The 20,136-nt window shown below is 41.6% G+C and overlaps 1 protein-coding gene across 1 annotated transcript; it reads right to left on the reverse strand.

The window, feature by feature from the left end:
* Positions 1 to 6,855: 6,855 nt before the first annotated feature.
* On the reverse strand, positions 6,856 to 19,852 carry LOC127690199 (interstitial collagenase A). The gene is made up of 10 exons (XM_052189745.1): positions 19,754 to 19,852; positions 18,939 to 19,180; positions 18,697 to 18,845; positions 18,366 to 18,491; positions 16,950 to 17,108; positions 16,721 to 16,838; positions 9,204 to 9,337; positions 7,983 to 8,145; positions 7,126 to 7,229; positions 6,856 to 6,956 (listed from the first exon to the last, which is right to left on the reverse strand). Exons 1-10 carry the CDS (start codon positions 19,850 to 19,852, stop codon positions 6,856 to 6,858), a joined length of 1,395 nt encoding a protein of 464 aa, XP_052045705.1.
* Between the last annotated feature and the right edge of the window lie 284 nt (positions 19,853 to 20,136).

Consider the following 20,136-nt stretch of genomic DNA (forward strand, 5'->3'; position numbering starts at 1 on the left):
CATACCAGTCAGAATGGCTAAGATGAAAAACTCAGGGGACAGCAGATGCTGGAGAAGATGTAGGAAAAAGGAATGCTTCTTCACTGTTGGTGGGATTGCAAGCTGGTAAAACCACTCTGGGAATCAGCTTGGCAATTCCTCAGAAAATTAGACATAGTGCTACCTGAGGACACAGCTATACCACTCCTGGGCTTATACCCAGAAAGTGTTCCTACATGTAATAAGGACACATGTTCCACTGTGTTCATAGCAGCCTTATTTATAATAGCCAGAAGCTGGAAAGAACCCAGATGTCCTTCAACAGAGGAATGGATACAGAAACGGTGGTATATATACACAATGGAGTACTATTCAGCTATTAAAAACAATGAATTCATGAAATTCTTAGGTAAATGGATGGAACTAGAAAGTGTCATCCTGAGTGAGGTAACCCAGTCACAAAAGAGCCCACATGGAATGCACTCACTAATAAGTGGATGTTAGCCCAAAAGCTCAAAATGAACAATTTACAATTCACCCAGCATAGGAATCTCAAGAAGAAGGAGGACTTAAGTGAAGGTGCTTTGGTTCCTCTGAGAAAGGGAACAAAATACTCACAGGAGCAATAAGGGAGACAATGTGTGGAGCAGAGACTGAAGTAAAGGCCACTCAGAGACTGCCCTACCTGAGGATTCATCCTATAAACAGTCACCAAGGGTTGGAGAGATGACTCAGCGGTCAAGAGCACTGACTGCTCTTTTGAGGGTCCTGAGTTCAAATTCCAGCAACCACACATTGGCTCACAACCATCTGACACCCTCTTCTGGTGTGTATGAAAACAGCTATAGTGTAACTACATATAATAAATAAAATAAATCTTTAAAAAAATAACAGTCACCAAACCCGGACATTACTATGGATGACAAGAAGTTTATACCAAAAGGAGAAGAGGCAGATGCTAGCAGCCAACCATTGGACTGAGCATGGGGCCCCCAATGGAGAAGCTGGAAGGTGGTCTGGAGGAGTTGAAGGGGTTTACAGCCCCATGGGAGGAACAATGATTTCAGTCACCGAGATGCCCCAGGACTCCCAGGAAGTAAATCATCAACCAAGGGGTACATATGGTTCCAGCCAACAATGTGCCTTGTTGGGCATTAGTGGGAGGAGTGGTCTTTGGTGAGGTAAAGGCTCAATAGATGCTCCAACAAAGAGAAATGGAGGGGGGCAGGTGGGAGTGAGTCAGGTGGAGGGGCATATACATGGAGGCAGGGAGTGGGAGGAGGGGTTGGGAGTCTTTAGGGAGGGGGGAAATCAGGAAAGGTTTTACCATTGGCAATGTAAACGAAGACAATATTAAAAAAAAAAAAACCTGGGGCTGGAGAGATCATAGGCCCTAGGAGAAAGCATATTGATTAAAAAAAAAAAGAGGCATTACCTTACGGGGGTGGGGGGGGGCTGTGTACTCTGAGAGAGCAGTCAACACAGAGGAGGAAATATACAGAAGTGAGATGCTCAGGGCTTACCCACTCTCTGCTTCAGAATGATCGCTATCAGCATATACTCTGTAAAGACTTGTCAAATGGAAATCAGCTAATTGCATATTAAATGAAAATACTACCTCTGTCCTCCTACCTCTGCCCTCCTCTTTGTTTTTTAATTTTTACTCTTTTTCTTTCTCCCAAAGTACAAATGAACCAGACTCAGGTTTACAATGAAATTTTCAGTCTTTTCCTTTCACATATTGCTAATGAAAAGCATTTTCATTTCCTCCCTTGACCAAGCAGAGTGTTCTTCAAATACAGAAAGCCCGTAGTTAAGCCAAAATTAGGTTCTTTTAAAAGGAATGTTTTATTTTTATTTATGCATATGTATGCACATTTCTGTGTGTATATGCCAGGTGTGTATAAGTGTTCTCAGAGGCTGGAAGCAGGAGTCAATTCCTTTGGGGCTGGAATTAGCAGTGGTTGTGAGCTGCCATGTAGGTGTTAGGAACTTGAGCAGATCCTCTGGGGACCCAGAAAGTGCTCTTAGCCACAGAACTGTCTCTCCAGCCCTAGAAGCCAGATACATTTTTATTTTTTCCTTTAGATTTTCCTTCTTGGCACAATTGTTTGGCGCTGATATCTCTTACCTGGGAAAGTGTGCTCTTATCAATTTATTATTTCTGTCTCTCAACCTGCCCTAAACTTTAGTGGCTAGTCCCATCTAGACCCTGTGAAGCATCTATGGCCGCCTGCCTATAGTAGTGACCACAGGCCCCAGCTCCCCTCGAGATCTCACATAGTTGCTGAGTTCTACCTCCAAAGCATGGCAAAAAACCCCTCCTTCTTGGCATCTGTCTTTTTCTCCTGGAACCTGAAAGTCCTGGCTGTACCTTCTGCTCAGCAATTGTCCCCTTGATTTCTTTACTGACAAATCAAGAACCAGTTGAGGAACAGGACCATCAGAATCTCCCCCTTCTGTCTAGAGATAAAGTATGGTAAATTGTCCTGCTCATATAACCTATCTGCCTACTGCTTGTCATGGCGTAAATCCCCAAGGCTTACTATCTTATAGTAGACAGATGTTAAAGGCATTTCGTTTCTTGGTATTAGGTCTCTGAAGGCCTAAAGAATTCTGCATGAAACCCATTTGGTCCTGGGTTTTTTTTTTTGTTTGTTTGTTTGTTTGTTTGTTTTTATTTTTTGTTTTTTTTGTTTTTGTTTTTGGTTGGGAGACTTTTAATGGCTGCTTCTATTTCTTTAGGGGTTATGGGACTGTTTAGATGTTTTATCTGATCCTGATTTAACTTTGGTATTTGTGTCTGTCTAGAAAATTGTCCATTTCATTCAGATTTTCCAGGTTTGTTGAATATAGGCTTTTGTAGTAGGATATGATGATTTTTTGTCAGTTTCTGTTGTTAAGTCTCTATTTTCTTTTCTGATTTTGTTAATTTGGATACTATCTCTGTGCCCTCTGGTTAGCCTGGCTAGGGGTTTATCTATCTTGTTGATTTTCTCGAAGAACCAGTTCCCAGATTTGTTGATTCATTGTATAATTCGTTTTGTTTCTACTTGTTTGATTTCAGCCCCAAGTTTGATTATTTGCTGCTGTCTACTCCTCTTGCATGTTTTAGCATCTTTTTGTTCTAGAGCTTTCAGGAGTGCTGTTAAGCTGGTAGTGTATGCTCTTCTGTGTCTCTTTGGAGGCACTCAGAGCTATGATAGAAGTTAGAAGGTGTGAAAATGTTTGAAACACATTTTTCTTCCAGGGGAAAAAGCAATCTTATCTGAAGTACAGAATTTCAAATTAGTGTGATAATTATAAAATGTGACAGACTAAGACAAAAATCAGCTAGACGTGAGCAAGTGTGTAATTTCATCCCAGATTGCTTTCCCTATGGTGTGGATAACCCTGCACAAGGTGTTGGCTTTTATGTGTACTTCATGCAGGCAGAAAGAGCCTTTTTCTTTTATTCCTGGCTTGTTAACTGATAGAGCATGTTAGCAGGACAGATTCCTAGCTGTGCCTGAGGTGCTGAGTCAGTTCACTCTGAGATGCCTCATGTTCGTTTGAGTCATTCCTTGGTGGTGGTGGCACATCCTGCTGATGGTTCTTGTTGATCAGAGAGTTATGGTTTTGACTGTGATTGACTAACCATGAAAGGTGTGTTCCCTAGGAGTGATTTTGGTGGATAAACAAATTCTGCTTTAGGCCACCACACCAGAAGGAGATTACTAACTTGGCGCTATGGAGTTCTGCTTATTTTTAAGTATGTTATCATTTATTAAATTTACTGAATATTTATAGAGCAAAACAAGCAGGCATATGCAATTCATTAAGGCAAGGTGCAGTCCTAGAATAAAGATCCTATATGTGAGATATTCTTAACTACATATTATTTTTAATCTGCAGAACAACCCAAGAAGGTTGAGCTTAGAATCATAAAAACTGAAGAATGATCTCATGGAAGGCTAGCTCACCACACTTATACACCCATCAAAAATGTTATGGCTTCTCTGGGTTTTTGGGTTAAGGGGAAACACAAGAATCTCCCTGGGAAGGGGGGAAAAAGAATGGACTCAGTTGACATACTGGATGCAGGTTGGGGTGGGAACAAAGGGATCAGGTGGTGGGGAAGAGAGAAATACTGGGAGAAAAGACTGGATTTGGGAGGCGTTTTGGGGGTGAAGAAGAAATCTAGTGCAGTGGAAATTCCAAGAGTAACCCTAGCAAGACTCTTAGTGATGGAGCCTGAACCAGCAATCTTCTGTAACCAGGCAAGGCCTCAAGGAGGGACTGGGGCACCAACCCACAAACTTTGACTCACAGTTTGTCCTGCCTGCAGAGTGTTCTGGAACTAGAGCCTAGCACCCGAGAGACTTCATCCAGGAACTGATGGAAGCAGATGCAGAGTTCCACAGACAAACATTAGGTGGAGCTCCGGGAGCCCTGCTGAGGAGGGATAGGAAGGATATGAGAAAGCAGAGGGGTCAGGGACATGTCAGGAGAACACAGCCCACAGAATCTACTGACTGGGACTCAGGGTGACCTGTAGAAACAAGGAAGACTGTGAAGGTCTGACCTGGGTCCTTTGAATATATGTTATGGCTGAAGGTAACTTGGTGTTCTTGTGGGAATCCTAATAATGGGCAGGGGTGGCAATTTCCCTGACTCCTTTGCCTACTTGTGGGACCCTTTTCCTTCTACTGCCAAGCATTGATGTGATGGCAAGTGCCTGGCCTTATTGTAGCTTGATATGTGGAGTTTGGTTGATGTTCCTGGGAGTCCTGCTTTTTCTGAGGGGAAGAAAAATAAGGGGTGGATCTGAGGGAGAAGACACTGGAGGGGGGAGGCAGGGAGGGGAATCTGTTAACCAGGATGTATTATATGAGGAGGATAAAAATAAAAACAAACATAAAGCAACCGGTGGGGGCCTGGCAGGGGGCCTGGCAGCGGAGGTAGCTCAGATTACTTAGTTGCAAACTTTAGTTGCTATGTAAAAGCACAGTGGCTTGTGATTGTAATTACAGCAGTGAGAAAGTTGAGGAGAATCTTTGGGGTTCATTGGTCAGTCAGCCCAGACAATCCCACGAGTTTCAGGCCACTGAGAGATATTGTCGAAAGAAAGAAGGAGAGAAAGACAAACAGGAAAGAAAGAAAGCACACAACAATGAGAACTGAGTTGCTGCCCGATCCCCACGGGCCTGTGTACTTGGGCTCACAGGTATATGCACCTCAGACACCAGTACACCGCCCTTTTTAATATATACCTTATAGTCTTAGTGAAAACTGGCCTATGGGCCTTCCTGAAGACCGGAACTGCAGGTGCTTCATTTCCATATAATGAATCTAGTGGAAATTCCAGTCTCCCTGCACCTTCTGGCTGCTAACTCCACACTGTGAAACAAAAGTTTTGATCTCTGTCATATACTACGGATCATTGCTGTGTCCATGATGTGCAGTGCCAGGGAGGCAACACATTGGAAAAACTCCCGGATTCCTTTCTGAAATACCAGTCCCAGTTTACAGAGACCTAATTCAGTACCTTCCTCACTGTCTAGCCTTGCAGCCCTGCCACATACATCGTAGTCCAGTGCTCTTAAGATCTACTCTGAGCACATAGCCTTGGCATTTGATGATAATTACAAGGATAAAGTGCTGTGCTTCCTTTGCTTTATGAGACATATCTTTCTGTAGACATGACTTAACCTATTTTCTTTCTGAACTCAGTAAGAAGCAGTCAGCACTTCCTGGGAAGTGTGATCGTGGACACGTTCTCTCTGGATCGGAGCAGGCCCCTCTCCTCCGTGCTGCCTTTGTGGACTTGAGGATTCTCAGGTTGTCTATGCTCTACCCAGCTGGGCGGTGCCCGGCTCTGCAGTCCTGACCTGAGTTGTTCTGGACAGCTGCCATCTCTCAGCTCTCGCTTGGCCCTTTACCTGGGGACTTGGGATTCCTCACTTCTGCCTGCAGCCGGCTGGCTGCCCAACACCCTCAACCCCAGCAGTACCCAGAAGCACAACTTTGGGAAAATGTCACTCTCCCATTTCCTTAAGCAATGAAGCAGCATCAAATTAGAAAAATCATTCCCGCTTTTGCTTACTTTACCGTTATGCCATGTTTAGATTTCTTGTCTGGGGTGGAGGGAATAAGAACCCGCTCATCTCTACACAGAACAAACTTCAGAATTGTAGAAAATTCAAAATTTTGTGTAGACTAATTTTCTCATGAGAATTTTCATACTGTTTGTTTTCTATTGTAAATGAGAAAAAATACTACTAACTTAAAAGTTAGGCTTTACAATCAGGAAATCACATAATGAAATAGAGATCTTATAAAACATTAGAGACAAGAGTGGCTTTATTTAAGTATAAAATATTTTGGACAGGAAGTGTCTCTTAGCTGGGCACTGTAGGGATTACAGAAGCATGTGGGAATCAGAGGGAGAAGAGTTCCGAGTCCACTGGGCTGTAAGATCCTGCCTTAAACACCAAAACCAAAGCAGCGATGTGTTTCCTTTTGTGCACACGTTCCTGTGTTCAGAGCCACTTTTACTCCGGGAAGAGCTTCTCTGTTGATTCTCCTTTCTTGACAGGAGATGCCTAGGATCACAGTGAGATCTCGAAGTGCGAAATGCCTTTCTTCAGTGACTCTTCAACCATGACATGGCCTTCAGGGGTTGTCAATTGTAGTACTAAACTCTTTTAGTTCATAAAATATTATACTATAAATTGTGAATGTTTGAAAAATAAAGTTAATTTGTACTTAGTTCTGTGTATCATCACTTCTGGAAGGTAAATAAAACATAACAATATTTTGCTCTTCAGAAAAATATCTTTTTTAAGATCATGGAATATGCATTTCCCTTAACTTGGTAACGGGTTGCCAATATTTTTAGCAGTTGAACCAGGTTCTAGAATCACGGGATTCATCAACTCTTCTTATTCGGAGGTTAAATCTGTGTTGAACTGATTGGTGAAAGAAATAAAAATTTTCTGGAAATAAAAAAATATATTTATTATATAACACATGAAGTTTCCAGACTTTGACTCAATCCTGAGTGCTGCATGCCATCAGTATGCATATTTTTTATATCTGCTGTCTAAATAGCAATGCTATTACTTTTAATAATTAACAAAATGGAGGAAATATATTTATACTCACCGTCTTTTTGGAAAACATCATCTACTTTATCCTCAATTCCAGGGAAGTCTTCTGCTATTAATCTGGGATAACCTGGGTCCATGGACCGTGTGTTTTCATCATACCTAATTTAAAAAGTGATTAAAAGTATCAGAACCTTTGACCAAACTTGAAGGTTGCTTAAAATATTTACAGAAAGTAGAGGATTGACTTGTCAGGCATCAATGGGAGGAGAGGTCCTATGAAAGCTCGATTGATGCCCCAGTGTAGGGGAATTGAGGGAGGGGAAATGGGAGTGGGTGGGTTGGTGAAGGAACATCCTTATCGAAACAGGGGGAGGGAGGATGGGATAAGGAGTTTCTGGGAGGGAGGAAAACTGGGAAAGGGGATAACATTTGAAATGTAAATATAGGAAATATCCAATAAAAATGAAAAAAATATTTACAGAAAACACAAGAGCTTGGATGACGTAGAATATTTTAATTATTGAGATTAGAAAACAGTGAATTGGGTAAGGAAATGTAGAATGTTGGATATACCAAAATATGCATAAGGTCCTTTTAAAATGCAATGAACCACACAGATGTTCTCTTAAGATAAAATGCTTTGTGAATGGTAAATTTAGGCCAAAGTAGCTCAAGAAGTTAATTGCCTTTACTCCCCCACTTTTCAGTTGCACAGAATACCAAGGCAGGCTCATTAGGTTCCCTGTACAAGCACGCACTTTGCGATGCCTGTTGGCCCATGGTCTACTGAATGCTGAGTGCTACAGCCATTCATATAAAAGACAGTTGGTTAGCATCATTTGAAATACATTTGAAGATCTTTCTGTATCCAAACAACTTGTACCCTAACGTTAGTCAGATTTCAGTCTTTACCTCCAGTACATGTGGTCAACAAAAAAGTATGTTTTTCCAATCTCTTCCTCACAAACGGCAGCATCAATGTGTGTCACGTCGCTAGGGAAGCCAAAGAAGCTGTGGATGTCTGTGGGGAATCCTCTCAGGACGCTCTGTTCTCGAACTGCCCAGACTTTATTGCCTGCCAATCAAACACCACATATGACCCTCCTTGTCTACATTTTCAGCTAAGTTTCACAAGCTAGAACAGTGTCCTAGCTACAGACTGCAACCTTGCTGGGAAGGGCTTGATGTCTCCTCTGTTGAATGTTTATATCAGGATCCAATCTCAAAGCAGTTAAATGAGTTTGCTTTTGTTTGTTTGATTGTTGTGTTTTTGAGACAAGGAACTTACACTGCAACCTAGTTTAGTCTAGAATTCATTATAGAATTTACAGCAATCCTCCTGTCTTAGACTCTTAACTGTTAGGACTAAAGGCATGAGTCACCAAGCCTGGTTTATATGAGACTTTTTTTTTCTTCCAAGGCCATTCTAGTCTGTATCATGCTTTGAAAATTATCTTTCCACTCCCCCATTGCAGGTGAAGTTCCTTTACAAAGTCAGACCCTCAAATAGCTATAATATCTAGTCCATTTCTGTAGTAACAAATTTTAACAGCATCCTACAAGGTAGATGTGTAAATTTATGCAGATTCAAGACTGTTACACACAACAATACCAAGGAAAAAGTGCTAGGATGACAGGCAGAGGAACATGTTACCATAGAAATGTGTTACCACTTTACTAGGAGAAATCAGTCAGCAGTGCCTGGTCTGCCTACCTGCTGATGGCTTTTCCTTCTTTCAAGGAAAAGTCTTCACATCACGGTGGGAGGGGGGTCTAGAAAACTGCATATACAAAATCTTTCTGTGTGATATTTGGAAGAATTGGTTCATGACTCTCAATTTTATATCTGAGCACTCCCAGGCATATAGAGGAAGTGTAAAACACAGAAATTGCTTACAATGTCTTGTTAAACAAGTTTAAAGAATTAGAACTCTAGTAATTTACGTCTTAAGAAAAATGATGCTGAATATGTAATACAACTTTTACCTAAGCTGATGGGCTCCATTAACTTACTTGGAGAAGCCTGAACATTCAGAAGTCTGTGCAGTAAATGCAGCTAATATTCTTTTATCTCAGTCTAAAACTGAATGAAAATTTAGTTTATAAAAACAAAGAAACAAGTAGAAACATTACCTTTGAAATAGCGGACTTGATCTATCATGCTAACTTCATAGGCAGCGTCAAGTTTACCTGGCAGATTTGGCCAGAGAATACCTATCAAATTGAGCTCAGCTTCTGGCATGAATCTATTTACCCGAATGTAGAACCTGATTGAAAAAGAAGAGAACGTGTGGCTGTCAATGGGTCTCCCGGCCATCCGCAGCCTCTTCTCACTGGAGTCTTCCTGTGAGCAAATCTCTACTGTCTCCCTGAAGGAGCCGTCAGGCATGGTTTCTGCTTGACGTGCTTCTTTCTTGATGGAAATACTCATGCTGTGACAAATTCTGAGACTGACTGTAGCACATCCATGGGACCCCAATCGTTTGGAGACACAAATGGCATAAGCGAACTCAAGAACATAAGGAGTAAAAGGTACTTGAATAGGAGTGGGCTAGAGCAGAGAGGGGAAGTGCTGGCCTGGCGTGTGTGAAGCTCTGAGTTTGTGCCTCAGCACTGTCAACGCCTTCGGTGAAGATGATGACAGAGCAATGCTTTATTTCTATTACTGGTGTTCTAGTATAATTTAATTTAACCCTGATAACAGCTGTGATTCACAACCAATTTTCATAAACCTTCAAAATATAGGCTGAGCTTTGGTGAGCCATGAGGATGAGGCTGTAGCATGTGACCAACTGCAATATACCATCCTGTGCCAATATCCAGTATTTAGTGAAGGTCATTATCTCTGAGTATGTGAGGGTGCATGGATATTCCTGTGAATATCCAAATTCAGGGAAGATTAAATCCATTATAGGGGGTATAATTTTCAAAATACAATTTATAAGGCTACCACCATGGGCTCCTATATGCCACCTCCAACCTCTCCACCCATCTAGATCCCACACATTCTTCACCAGGGTCTAGCCCAGTGAGTCTCCTTGATCCTCCCCAACCTCTCAGTTCTAGCCTGGGTCCCACATCCAGCATCTCAGTTAGTCCACCTGAATCACAAAATTTAGGCTTTTGCTACAATTCTACCTAGCTCCCCACAGCCCACAGTCCCCACCAACACTACCTTCAAACTTTCTACCCAACCAGACCTGCTCTAATATTCCATGCTAAGACCAAGAGGCACGGGACATCATAGTTAAAATGCTAAATATACATATCAAAGAAAGTGTACTGAAACTTTCAAGGGAAAAGGCACAAGACACATATGAAGAAAAATACATTAATAACACATATCTCAATGGAAACTCTGAAAACTGGAAGACCCCTCACCAATGTATTTTAAGTTCTAAAATATTATGTCAGATAGTCTAGTCTAACACAGCCATCGAAGTCATTCACCTTAATTGAAAGAGAAAGAAAAGACTCCATGATATGAAGAGCCTAAAAAAATTCTATCTAAAACTCAAATCTAAAGAAAATACAGAAAACATTATTTAAATCTGAAGAGATGCTTGAAAAATATGAAACCATAATTATTAAAATACATTATGTTATCTAGAACACAAACCACACATCATGACCACAGTTAACACAGACACACACACACACACACACACACACACACACACACAGAGAGAGAGAGAGAGAGAGAGAGAGAGAGAGAGAGAAATTACACACCTATACCCCTGATTAATATAGACTCAAGTTGACTTTATCTCTAAAATGGAGAGATGATTCAATACATGTAAACAATAAATTCAATAAACCACATAAGTGGACTTAACAAAACTCACATGATCATCTGGATGTCTACACAAAAAGCACTGACAAAATTCACCATGCCCTCATGATAAATGTCCAGGAGTATGTAGGACTACAGGGCACACACCTAAAATCAATTACACACACACACACACACACACACACACACACACACACACACACACAAAGCCTACATCATTCTATATAGAGAAAAGTTTGAAGCAATCCCACTGAAGTTGGGACCAAAACCAGGAAGGCCCACCATCCTTAGTCTTTCTCAACATCATGCTCATAGTACTTACTAGAGCAATAGGTAAAGAGAAGGAAATTAAAGGGATGCAAAGATGGAAGAAGTCAATCTCTCTCTATTTGCTGATGAGTTGATATTATATATTAGAGATCCCCAGAATTCAACCAGAAAACTTATAGAAGCATTAAACAAATTCAGAGCATTGCAGGATACTGAATCAACACACACAAATAAATAGCTTAGCCTTATATCAACAGCAAACACATGGAGAAGGATACACTCCCATTCAAAATAACCTGAAAGAAAATAAAATGTCCAGTAATAAACCTAACCAAGGAACTGAAGGACCTATACAATGAAAACTTCAGCCCTCTGTAGGTTCCACAAACTAGCTGAAAGTCCTCATTGCTGAAGTTAAACCTTATTCAGTCACTGAATATGGAGAAATCAAGATTGTGCCTACTGTGAAGCCTTCACCCATACTATCTTTGGTACAGGAAGAAATCTGCATGCTACCCAAAGACAAATGTAAACACCAACCCAGCTACAAATCCTTTGAACTACAATGGTGTCCTGCCTGCAAGATATGGAGATGCAATGACACAAAGCTGTGAGAGCAACCCAACAATATCTGATTTGACTTAAGGCCCACTCTACCACATAACACCCATACACAGTGCTGCTTCGTTGACCAAGAACCAAAGACTAGGTAGCCCAGGGATCTAAAGTAAAAAATTCTCTCTCTCTCTCTCTCTCTCTCTCTCTCTCTCTCTCTCTCTCTCTCTCTCTCTCTCTGTCTCTCTCTCTTTCTCTCTCTGTGTGTGTGTGTGTGTTTGTATGTGTGTATAGAATAAAATGAAACTTCTTCCTGCAGTAAATGGAAACAAATACAGAGACTCATAGCCAGACAATATTTAAAGAGTGGGAGACCTTAGAAAACTCAGCTCTAAATAGATGCCTCTGCCAAATCTCTCTCCTCGGGGCTCCGGGAACCCTGTGGAAGAGGAGGAGGCAAAAAGAGCCAGAGGGGATGGAGGACACCAGGGGAACAAGGCCCTCTAAGTCAACATTTTATGATTAATTTGTGATTTATGATCAAACGATTAATCGCAAGAACTTTCAGAGACTGAGCAGCATGCTCAAGACTGAGCGGCACACACGCTCTCTGTGCGTGTACTATAGCTCCAAGGTTAGTGCTAGTATGTGGTTCCTGAGTGTGCCCATGAGATAGTCTCTGACCGTCGTGCCTTCTCTTGTGCTCTTTTGCTCCTGTTTGCTTATCTGGTCCAACTATGATGTTTTTTGTTGTATCTTACTACATTTTATTGTATTTTATTATTATTCCTTAAAAGCCTGTTGCTTCCTAATAAAAGCAAGAAAGGAAGTGGATCCAGATGGGAGGGAATCTATGTCAACTCTACATATGACACAGAATTAATAACCAAAATAAACACAAATCAAAAAACCAACACCAACAAAACCCAAAGGACATATTAAAAACTGGGCTTGGGACCTGAACAGAGAGTTCTCAAAAGAAGAAAAGAGATGATTAAGAAATATATCAAAAACAGTCCATTGTTTCTAGAAATTAGGCAAATTCAAGTCAAAATACCTTTGAGAGTTTATCTTAACCTAGTCGGAATGGCAATGATCAAGCAAACAAAGTACAATCAATGCTGCATGGAGCCTGGGACAAAGAACTAAAGGAACCTCATTCACTGTTGGTAGGAACTGCAAACCGGTGCAGTCACTATGGAAATCAGTGCGCACCCAACCATATCACCCCTTGACATATGCACATAGATACTTGCCCACCCACGTTCATTGCTGCTGTATTCACAATAGCTAGAAGATGGAAGTAACCTAAATGTCCTTCAACTGATGAATGAATAATGAAAGTGTGGTTCACATATAACCATTCAGCTGCAGAAAGATAAAGGAAGTTGTGAGCATTGCAGAGAAATGGATGGAACTGGAAAGCATCGCATTGAGTGATGCAACCCAGAAAGACAACCAGCACGTGTTCTAAGTTGTTAGGCTCTTGCCTCCAAATCATCAGATGTGAGTTCATGCCTTGGAGTAACTACAGCAATCAAGAAAGTACAAAGGGGCCATTCCAGGGTGGGAGGGTTGGGAACAACAGAGAGGAGAACAGTGTGGCACAAGTGATTTGATCAGAAAAGTGGGAAAGGGTAGATCTAACTAGGAAGGAGAATGAGATAAATACAGAAGGAGGGAGGAGATGTCTGAAAAAGTAATAAGAAATCATACTATTAACCATCAGCCTAAGAAAAGTCCTGTAATGCACATAAGTCTCTATAGAAATAGACATATATAGTTTTAAGTAATATTTTTCCATCTGGGCTTACAATGATCTCTCTAAGAGTCAAAGGCCACCCAATAAAACCCCAGCACTATGCATGAGAAGCCTCTTGCGAGTTCTTGGTCAGTGTTGTCTAAAAGATTCCTAAAACATTATGGGCTATAGTTGATGTCTTTGGTTGCTCTATAGAGATGGAAGATAACTCTCCCATTGCTAAAGACTTTATACACTTCAGACACAGGGCCTAGAGGCTCTTGGGCTGGAACTGACCTGAAAGCCTCCTTCCTGAGGACTAGCTATCATGATAGCAGAAGGTGACACGCAAGCTACCAAAGGAGGGAGGCAAGCAACACTCCTACCCATCTACGGCAACCATGACTTCACCAATGACCAGCCTGGTACTATAGCCCTAAGGGCACAGTACTGGCATGCATACCTTGAAGGTAACCAACAGCTCTCTAATTTTACTTCAGACATGCTCAGTAAGAGATAAACTATGCCAGAGCTAGTGGTGTCATGGATCTTGACCGCTTGACTAAACTAGCATAGTCTCTAACTATATTCTAAATATTTGTTGTTATACCCATAGATAAATGTAGTCCTCACCCCTCAACAAGGGAACTTCTTTTTGCACCAGACAGAAAACACCAGAAAACGACAACATTTCCAAATGTAGGGTTGTACAACTCAATCTAAATCAATATTACTAAAAAGCAGTCCCATATTTAAGGCTCAGGGATCAGTGAGGAAGGGGAGGGAGTGTAAGAGCCAGAGGACCAGGGAGTTTTCTGTGAGATTGTGTCTCCTAGGAATGACTGAAGCTACACTTGTAAAGTCTCACCAATACAACTGTATAAACACGAGTTAAACAAGGACAACAGATTTGCCACAGTAGACCAGTAATGCCTGCGAGAGCTCATCCCTACACAAAGAACTACAGGCAACTAAGAGATGCTGGGAGCATGGGAAATAGTCTTCTCCAGGGAAAAGCACACCAATTGGTTAACCAATACCAAGTGGATGGCTCTAAAAATATAAATACATGTAACAGGATATGGAATGAGCAGCTTATATTTAGGGATTTGCATATGTATATACATACATGTATGTAAAAGTAATGATAAAAAGTCAATGAATTAGAAAGAGAGCAAGGAGGTATGTATGGAAGGGATCGAAGGGAGGAAGGGAAATGGGGGAAATGATGTTATTATATTATAATTTCAAATATTATAAATAAAATGAATGTATAGTCCATGAACATTTTTGCTCTGCTTTAAATCATTTAAGAGTATTTATAATGCTACTTGGTTATTATAAAATATTATTTCAGTATAGTAGCAAGAAAACTTGGTACAGATGCAATTTTAAAAGTACTGTTTAGATTCATAGATCTGTGATTAATTGAATCCATGTATGTGGAAGAGAATACAGAATACTGACTCCATTCACAGCTGGACAGGGCTACCTATATCATGCTTTCTTTTTTGAATTTCTCAAAACAGTAACCCAGGGTAGCTTCCAGAATAATGACCTTGAACGTCTTTAAAAGATTGTTTTAGTTATTCATTTCATTTTATGAGTATGAGTGTTTTGTCTATATGAATGTTGGCACACCATTTGCTTACCCAGCACTCACAAAGGTTGTGAGCCAAGATGTTGGTGCTGGAGTCCAAATCCAGGTCCTCTGTAGGAGCAACATGTGCTCTTAACTATTTAGCTGTCCCAGCCCAACCTAGACCTTGGGAAGTTCCTAGTTCTACCTTTCATGTCCTGTGATCTCAGCTGTGTCCTATCATGCACAGTTTTATTTGATGCTTCAGACCAAACCCAGTTCTTTGTGCATGGCCTACCTACTAAACCACATTCCCAGCCCTTGAGATTTCCTTTAAGGCTATATTTCAAAGCTTCCCATCATGCAGGATCCAACCTTATCTTTCGTTCTCATAAGTAGGAAAGAAGGTCCTAGAAAGCACTTGGAGCCAATATCTGAATGTGGATGTAGATGCAGCCACAACATGGCCAGCCAGCACCAACTGCACTCTGAGAAGAGAATCTGGGGGAATCCAGGGCTGTGGCGTTCCTATGCTACACGTACTCTTCAGTGGGTAGCATCAGGGATGTTATTATGGACATTTAGACATTGCTATGCTGTGGACACAGTTTGTGGAAGGGGCCTAGCATGCTTTCAGGCCCACGCACTGACAGGGAATTTTACTTCCCTCCTCTGAGGAGGTGATGCACAGCATCCTGGCTTCCCTTCTCTGCCTGGGGGAGGAGCCAAGGCCTCAGAACTCTTCCAGCAATGGTTTCTTCCCTTTGCTTCTTTGAGCCTCTGAAGTGTAGAGAGACGTTTCAGGAGCAGGGTAAAGCTGATAAAGGGCTTAGAGGGGCATATGCATGCATGTATGCATGCATGCATAATACATACATACATACATGCACATATTGTTGGGAAAATGTATCTTAAAAGGACTACTCCTTGTAAAGTACCATCATACTCATCAATACTCAGATCAACACGCCTAAAAGAGGTCCAACTTGGGGGCCAGGAGACTAATATATAATATGCCACCTGTAGAGAGCCTTATTGAGGTACCATGCCATTTGGTAGGAACTTGACATTGACCAATGTGAAGTTCCCCTCCCAGCCTTTGAGGGGGAACTTCTGTGTCAGCCATAATCCCCTCCACCTAGGGTGGAGTGTCCAGGCCAAGGTAAAGCCTATTACTTTTCAAGGACTTCCAGTTTCCTGAGAAACACTGGCCACCCGTGGAGCAACTGAACTGATTCTGCTGAGAAGCTTCCAGACTTTACTGGGAGTTCTTCATTAAGCTTTGAGACCTTAAATAGCAGATGCTATCTTGGTCTCCGTCTCTTTTTTGCTGCCTTCCCATACATCCCCAGCTTCCCTTCCAGGTAACCTGTTCAATGTAACTGCATCATACAACTGTTGGATGTAACATGCAGAGCCACCCATGAGCTCTGTGTCTCCAGGGGAACTCCCCCCCCCTCCACCTAAATTTACAGGTCCATAAAGTGACATATTTTCAGGTTTTCCCTGTAGGGTTACTATCTCTGCACCAGTTGACCTAATGCATGTGGAAAATCACCCTTTATAAGTTGTAAAAACGAAGAAAAAGAGGAGGGGGGGGGAAAGAGAGGAAATACAAGCAATTGCTACCTTGTAGTGTGAGGCTAACCCATGAGCCATATTGGTGGCCTACGACAGTGAATAAAGAGCCCAGGAAACAGTGAAGGACTTACCTGCCTTTGAAGAACATCACCTCTCCCCTAAATGTAGTTATTGCATCAAAGGTTATATCACCATCACATGGATGTGGAGTGGTTGCACCTGTTGGCTGGATGGGATTTGGGGAAGGCCCTAAAGAACAGCAGAAAGCTGGGGTTAGTTTCCATGGTTCTGAACCGGGGGGGGGGGGCACCTGCAAGATGAAAATGCCTTTGACTGTGTAGCTAAGGCTGGTTCACTTACCATATAAAGCCTGGATGCGATTAATATCATCCTGGTTTAGCACAAAGTCTTCAGTGTACCATGTGTAGCTGGGGAACATCAGTGCTCCTATGTCACTAGAATGAGTGAGTCCAAGGGAGTGGCCGAGTTCATGAGCCGTGACATAAAACAGGTTGAAATCTGGAAGGACACAGACACCCATCTAATCATTAAAAATGGGTTGAGATATTATTAATGGAATAATCTTCCAGGGTGAATGTTCACATCTTCTTAGTCACTTTTTGAACTACACGTATGCATATACCGTCTTTTCCTGACGGTGGAAGTGTGCATCTATTAATAATAAGGAGCCACGGTCAAGCCTACATTCTAGGGTTTTATTGTACAATAGGGCCCTCACTGACTTAAGGTCCAGCTCAGATGAGTCCATGCTAACCCTGAACTGGGACAAGCTCCTTCTCAGAGGAACAATAACACCCCGCTAACAGTTCATACTTCTTATTCACAAAGCTGATGGACACACCGTGTGTGAAACTTAGAAAGTACAAGAACAAAACAAAACAAAAAATCCCTTATCATTCAGCCTTCCAAGTTAATAAGAAATTTGTTAAGTTTTATTGCATCATTCCTATAAGGAAAATTTCAGGCCCATACGAAACACATTAAATGTTCAATAGCTCCTTCCTTTTGAAAAGAAAAAATTTTATTTTATCTGTTTACTTTATTTGTTTATTTGTTCATGTGCAGGCGTGTGTGTAAGCACAGAGTTTACTGAGGATGCCTGTGTAGAAAGTAGAGAACAGCTTAAAGGGCTCAGTTTTCTTCCACCAGATAGGTTGTGAGAATCAAAATGAGGATTTCAGATGTTACATCTCATCAGCCATCTGAATTTTACTTTTTATGTATTTTTATTCTTTTCTCATAAAATATGTCATGACTGTACTGCAGCCTCTCTGTCTACTCCTTACAGCCTTCCCTTACTTCCGGTTTCTCCTAAATCTTTTCTGTTTCCCTTTAAAAAAAAAAAGAGCAGGCTTCCAATTAATATCAGCAGCACAAGATACCATAAAACTACATACAAAACCTCATAGCATGGCTTGATGAGGAAACCCAGTAGGATCAAAAGGCTCCTGAGCACAGGCAAAGGCCAGAGACAACACCATTCCCACTGTTGGGAGTCTTACAAGCATCTCAAGCTAAAGAACCGTAGCTTTTATGCAGAGGATGTAGCACAGAGAAGTTTTAGAGTGGCTCGTTTGCCACCAGGAGGATGATTCTCAGTCAAAAATACTCCTGTCTCCTAATACTGTGCTCCTAATTCTGTGCGTGGTGATAGGTTAACTGCTTCCATTAAAGCATTGTCCATTAAATAAGCCAACACTGAAAGGAACTAGCAAGGGCCAGGTGAAGTGCGAGAAGCAACATTGGTGAACTTACTGTCACTGTTGTCAGTCCACCTCTCATCAAGATCGTAATGAACATCGCCTCCCAAACGTGGGCCTGGCGGGAAGGTGTGAGCAAGTTTATAGTTTGGTCCATCAAATGGGTTATTGTCATCATGGTCTGCAAGAAACAAAAATTCAACAAAGGGTTCATTTAAGATCTCACGTTCGTTAGCTCAGAGTTTTGTTGAGCAGTCAATGTACTTCCATCCAATGTGATATTATTTGCCTCCTCAGCTCCAGAAAAATCGATGATGTTTGTTAACAAGGAACTCTTTCTGCCAAGCAGAAAGGGTTGAAGGGTAAGGTGAGGTCGAAGAGTTTACCTCCTCTGTGGAAAGAGAACACGATATCTCCTTCCTCCTCAAAGACCCTTTCGAATGTTAGTGGTGTCACATCACTCCAGACTCGAAAGGCTCTCTCGATGGCATCTTCCACAACTGCTCTTGGCAAATATGGAGTGTAGTTTAAAATGCTAAGAAAATATAAGACAGAGACACAGTGGATCTTCTTTCCTTCTGTTCCAGCGGTGTAGTTATGCCCCCACTTGGCTCCCCCTTCTAGTTACCTGTAAGTCAGATGAGTTTTGCTCCAACGAGGATTGTTGTGAGTGATGGCATATGGGGCCACATCAGGCACCCCACACCTGGGCTTCCTCATAGCACTCAGGGTTTCAGGATCTGAACTTCCAGTCACTTTCAGCCCAAATAATTTCTGCATTTGCCTCAGCTTTTCAGCCATCACCTCCTTGCTATTCACATTTTTAGCTTGCATGTCTTTGCCCAAGTTGTAGTAGTTTTCCAGGTATTTCTGATGAAATATAACATTGATGAACCACTAGGGTCTTGAGAGATGGTGCAGCAGTTAAGATCTCTGACTGCTGGCAGAGAGCACAGGCTCAGGTGATCTAAAGATTCTATTGACCTCTACCTGTGATGGATGTACACATGGCACACACACACACACACACACACACACACACATAATTAGGAATAGATAAATATTCCAAGTTACTGAAACACTAAAAAAATGGCTCTTATGTTTACTTTCCAAGCTTTGGTTACACTTTTCTACCCTCGTTACCCTGATCATTTTAGACAGAGATCCCCCAGCACTAACTATTGAAAAGTGTGAAGTTTTGTAGGAGAGGTTTGCACTCTGTTGCAAATCCACATTTATAGAGGGAGTTGCCTCTCCTTGCTTGGGTCCCCTCTCTCCCACCCAGAAAGAGGTGTCTACATTTGACTGTAAACATCTTTGAGAAGGTTAAATTTCTAGCAAACACCATTTCTCTTAGACAGTAATCCATCCATAAATGCCATCATGCTATGATAGAAAATGCAAATTGAAAACTACTTCATGTGTAATGTAGTATTCATTTACCCAGACTGTCTCCACATTTTGCCGGACTCCATCCTGAAACACGGGGAAGCTGTATGAGCTGGTACCCCAGAGAAGCAACAACAAAAGAAGACTATGCATGCTGATCCTTTTTCCTGGGCAAGATCATGAGTGCCTCCTTCCTGCCTGCTCCAACATCCTAGCCTGGAACCTCCATCTTTATATAGAGACTTCTTCTACTTCTAGAAAGCCAGAGGCTAGCTGACTCATGGTTAACAACATCCTCTTCAGAGACAGGGAAGAAATCAAACACTTTGACCCTAACAGATAAGTTATGTTGGATTGGCTCAGCAATCCCAGGACTATATCCAGCAGCACATGTGTGAAAAGTATGGTCTTCAGCTTTTAAACTACCATTTTCTCTG

This window comes from Apodemus sylvaticus, chromosome 7 (genome assembly GCF_947179515.1).
Source record: "Apodemus sylvaticus chromosome 7, mApoSyl1.1, whole genome shotgun sequence".
NCBI classification, from domain to species: domain Eukaryota; kingdom Metazoa; phylum Chordata; class Mammalia; order Rodentia; family Muridae; genus Apodemus; species Apodemus sylvaticus.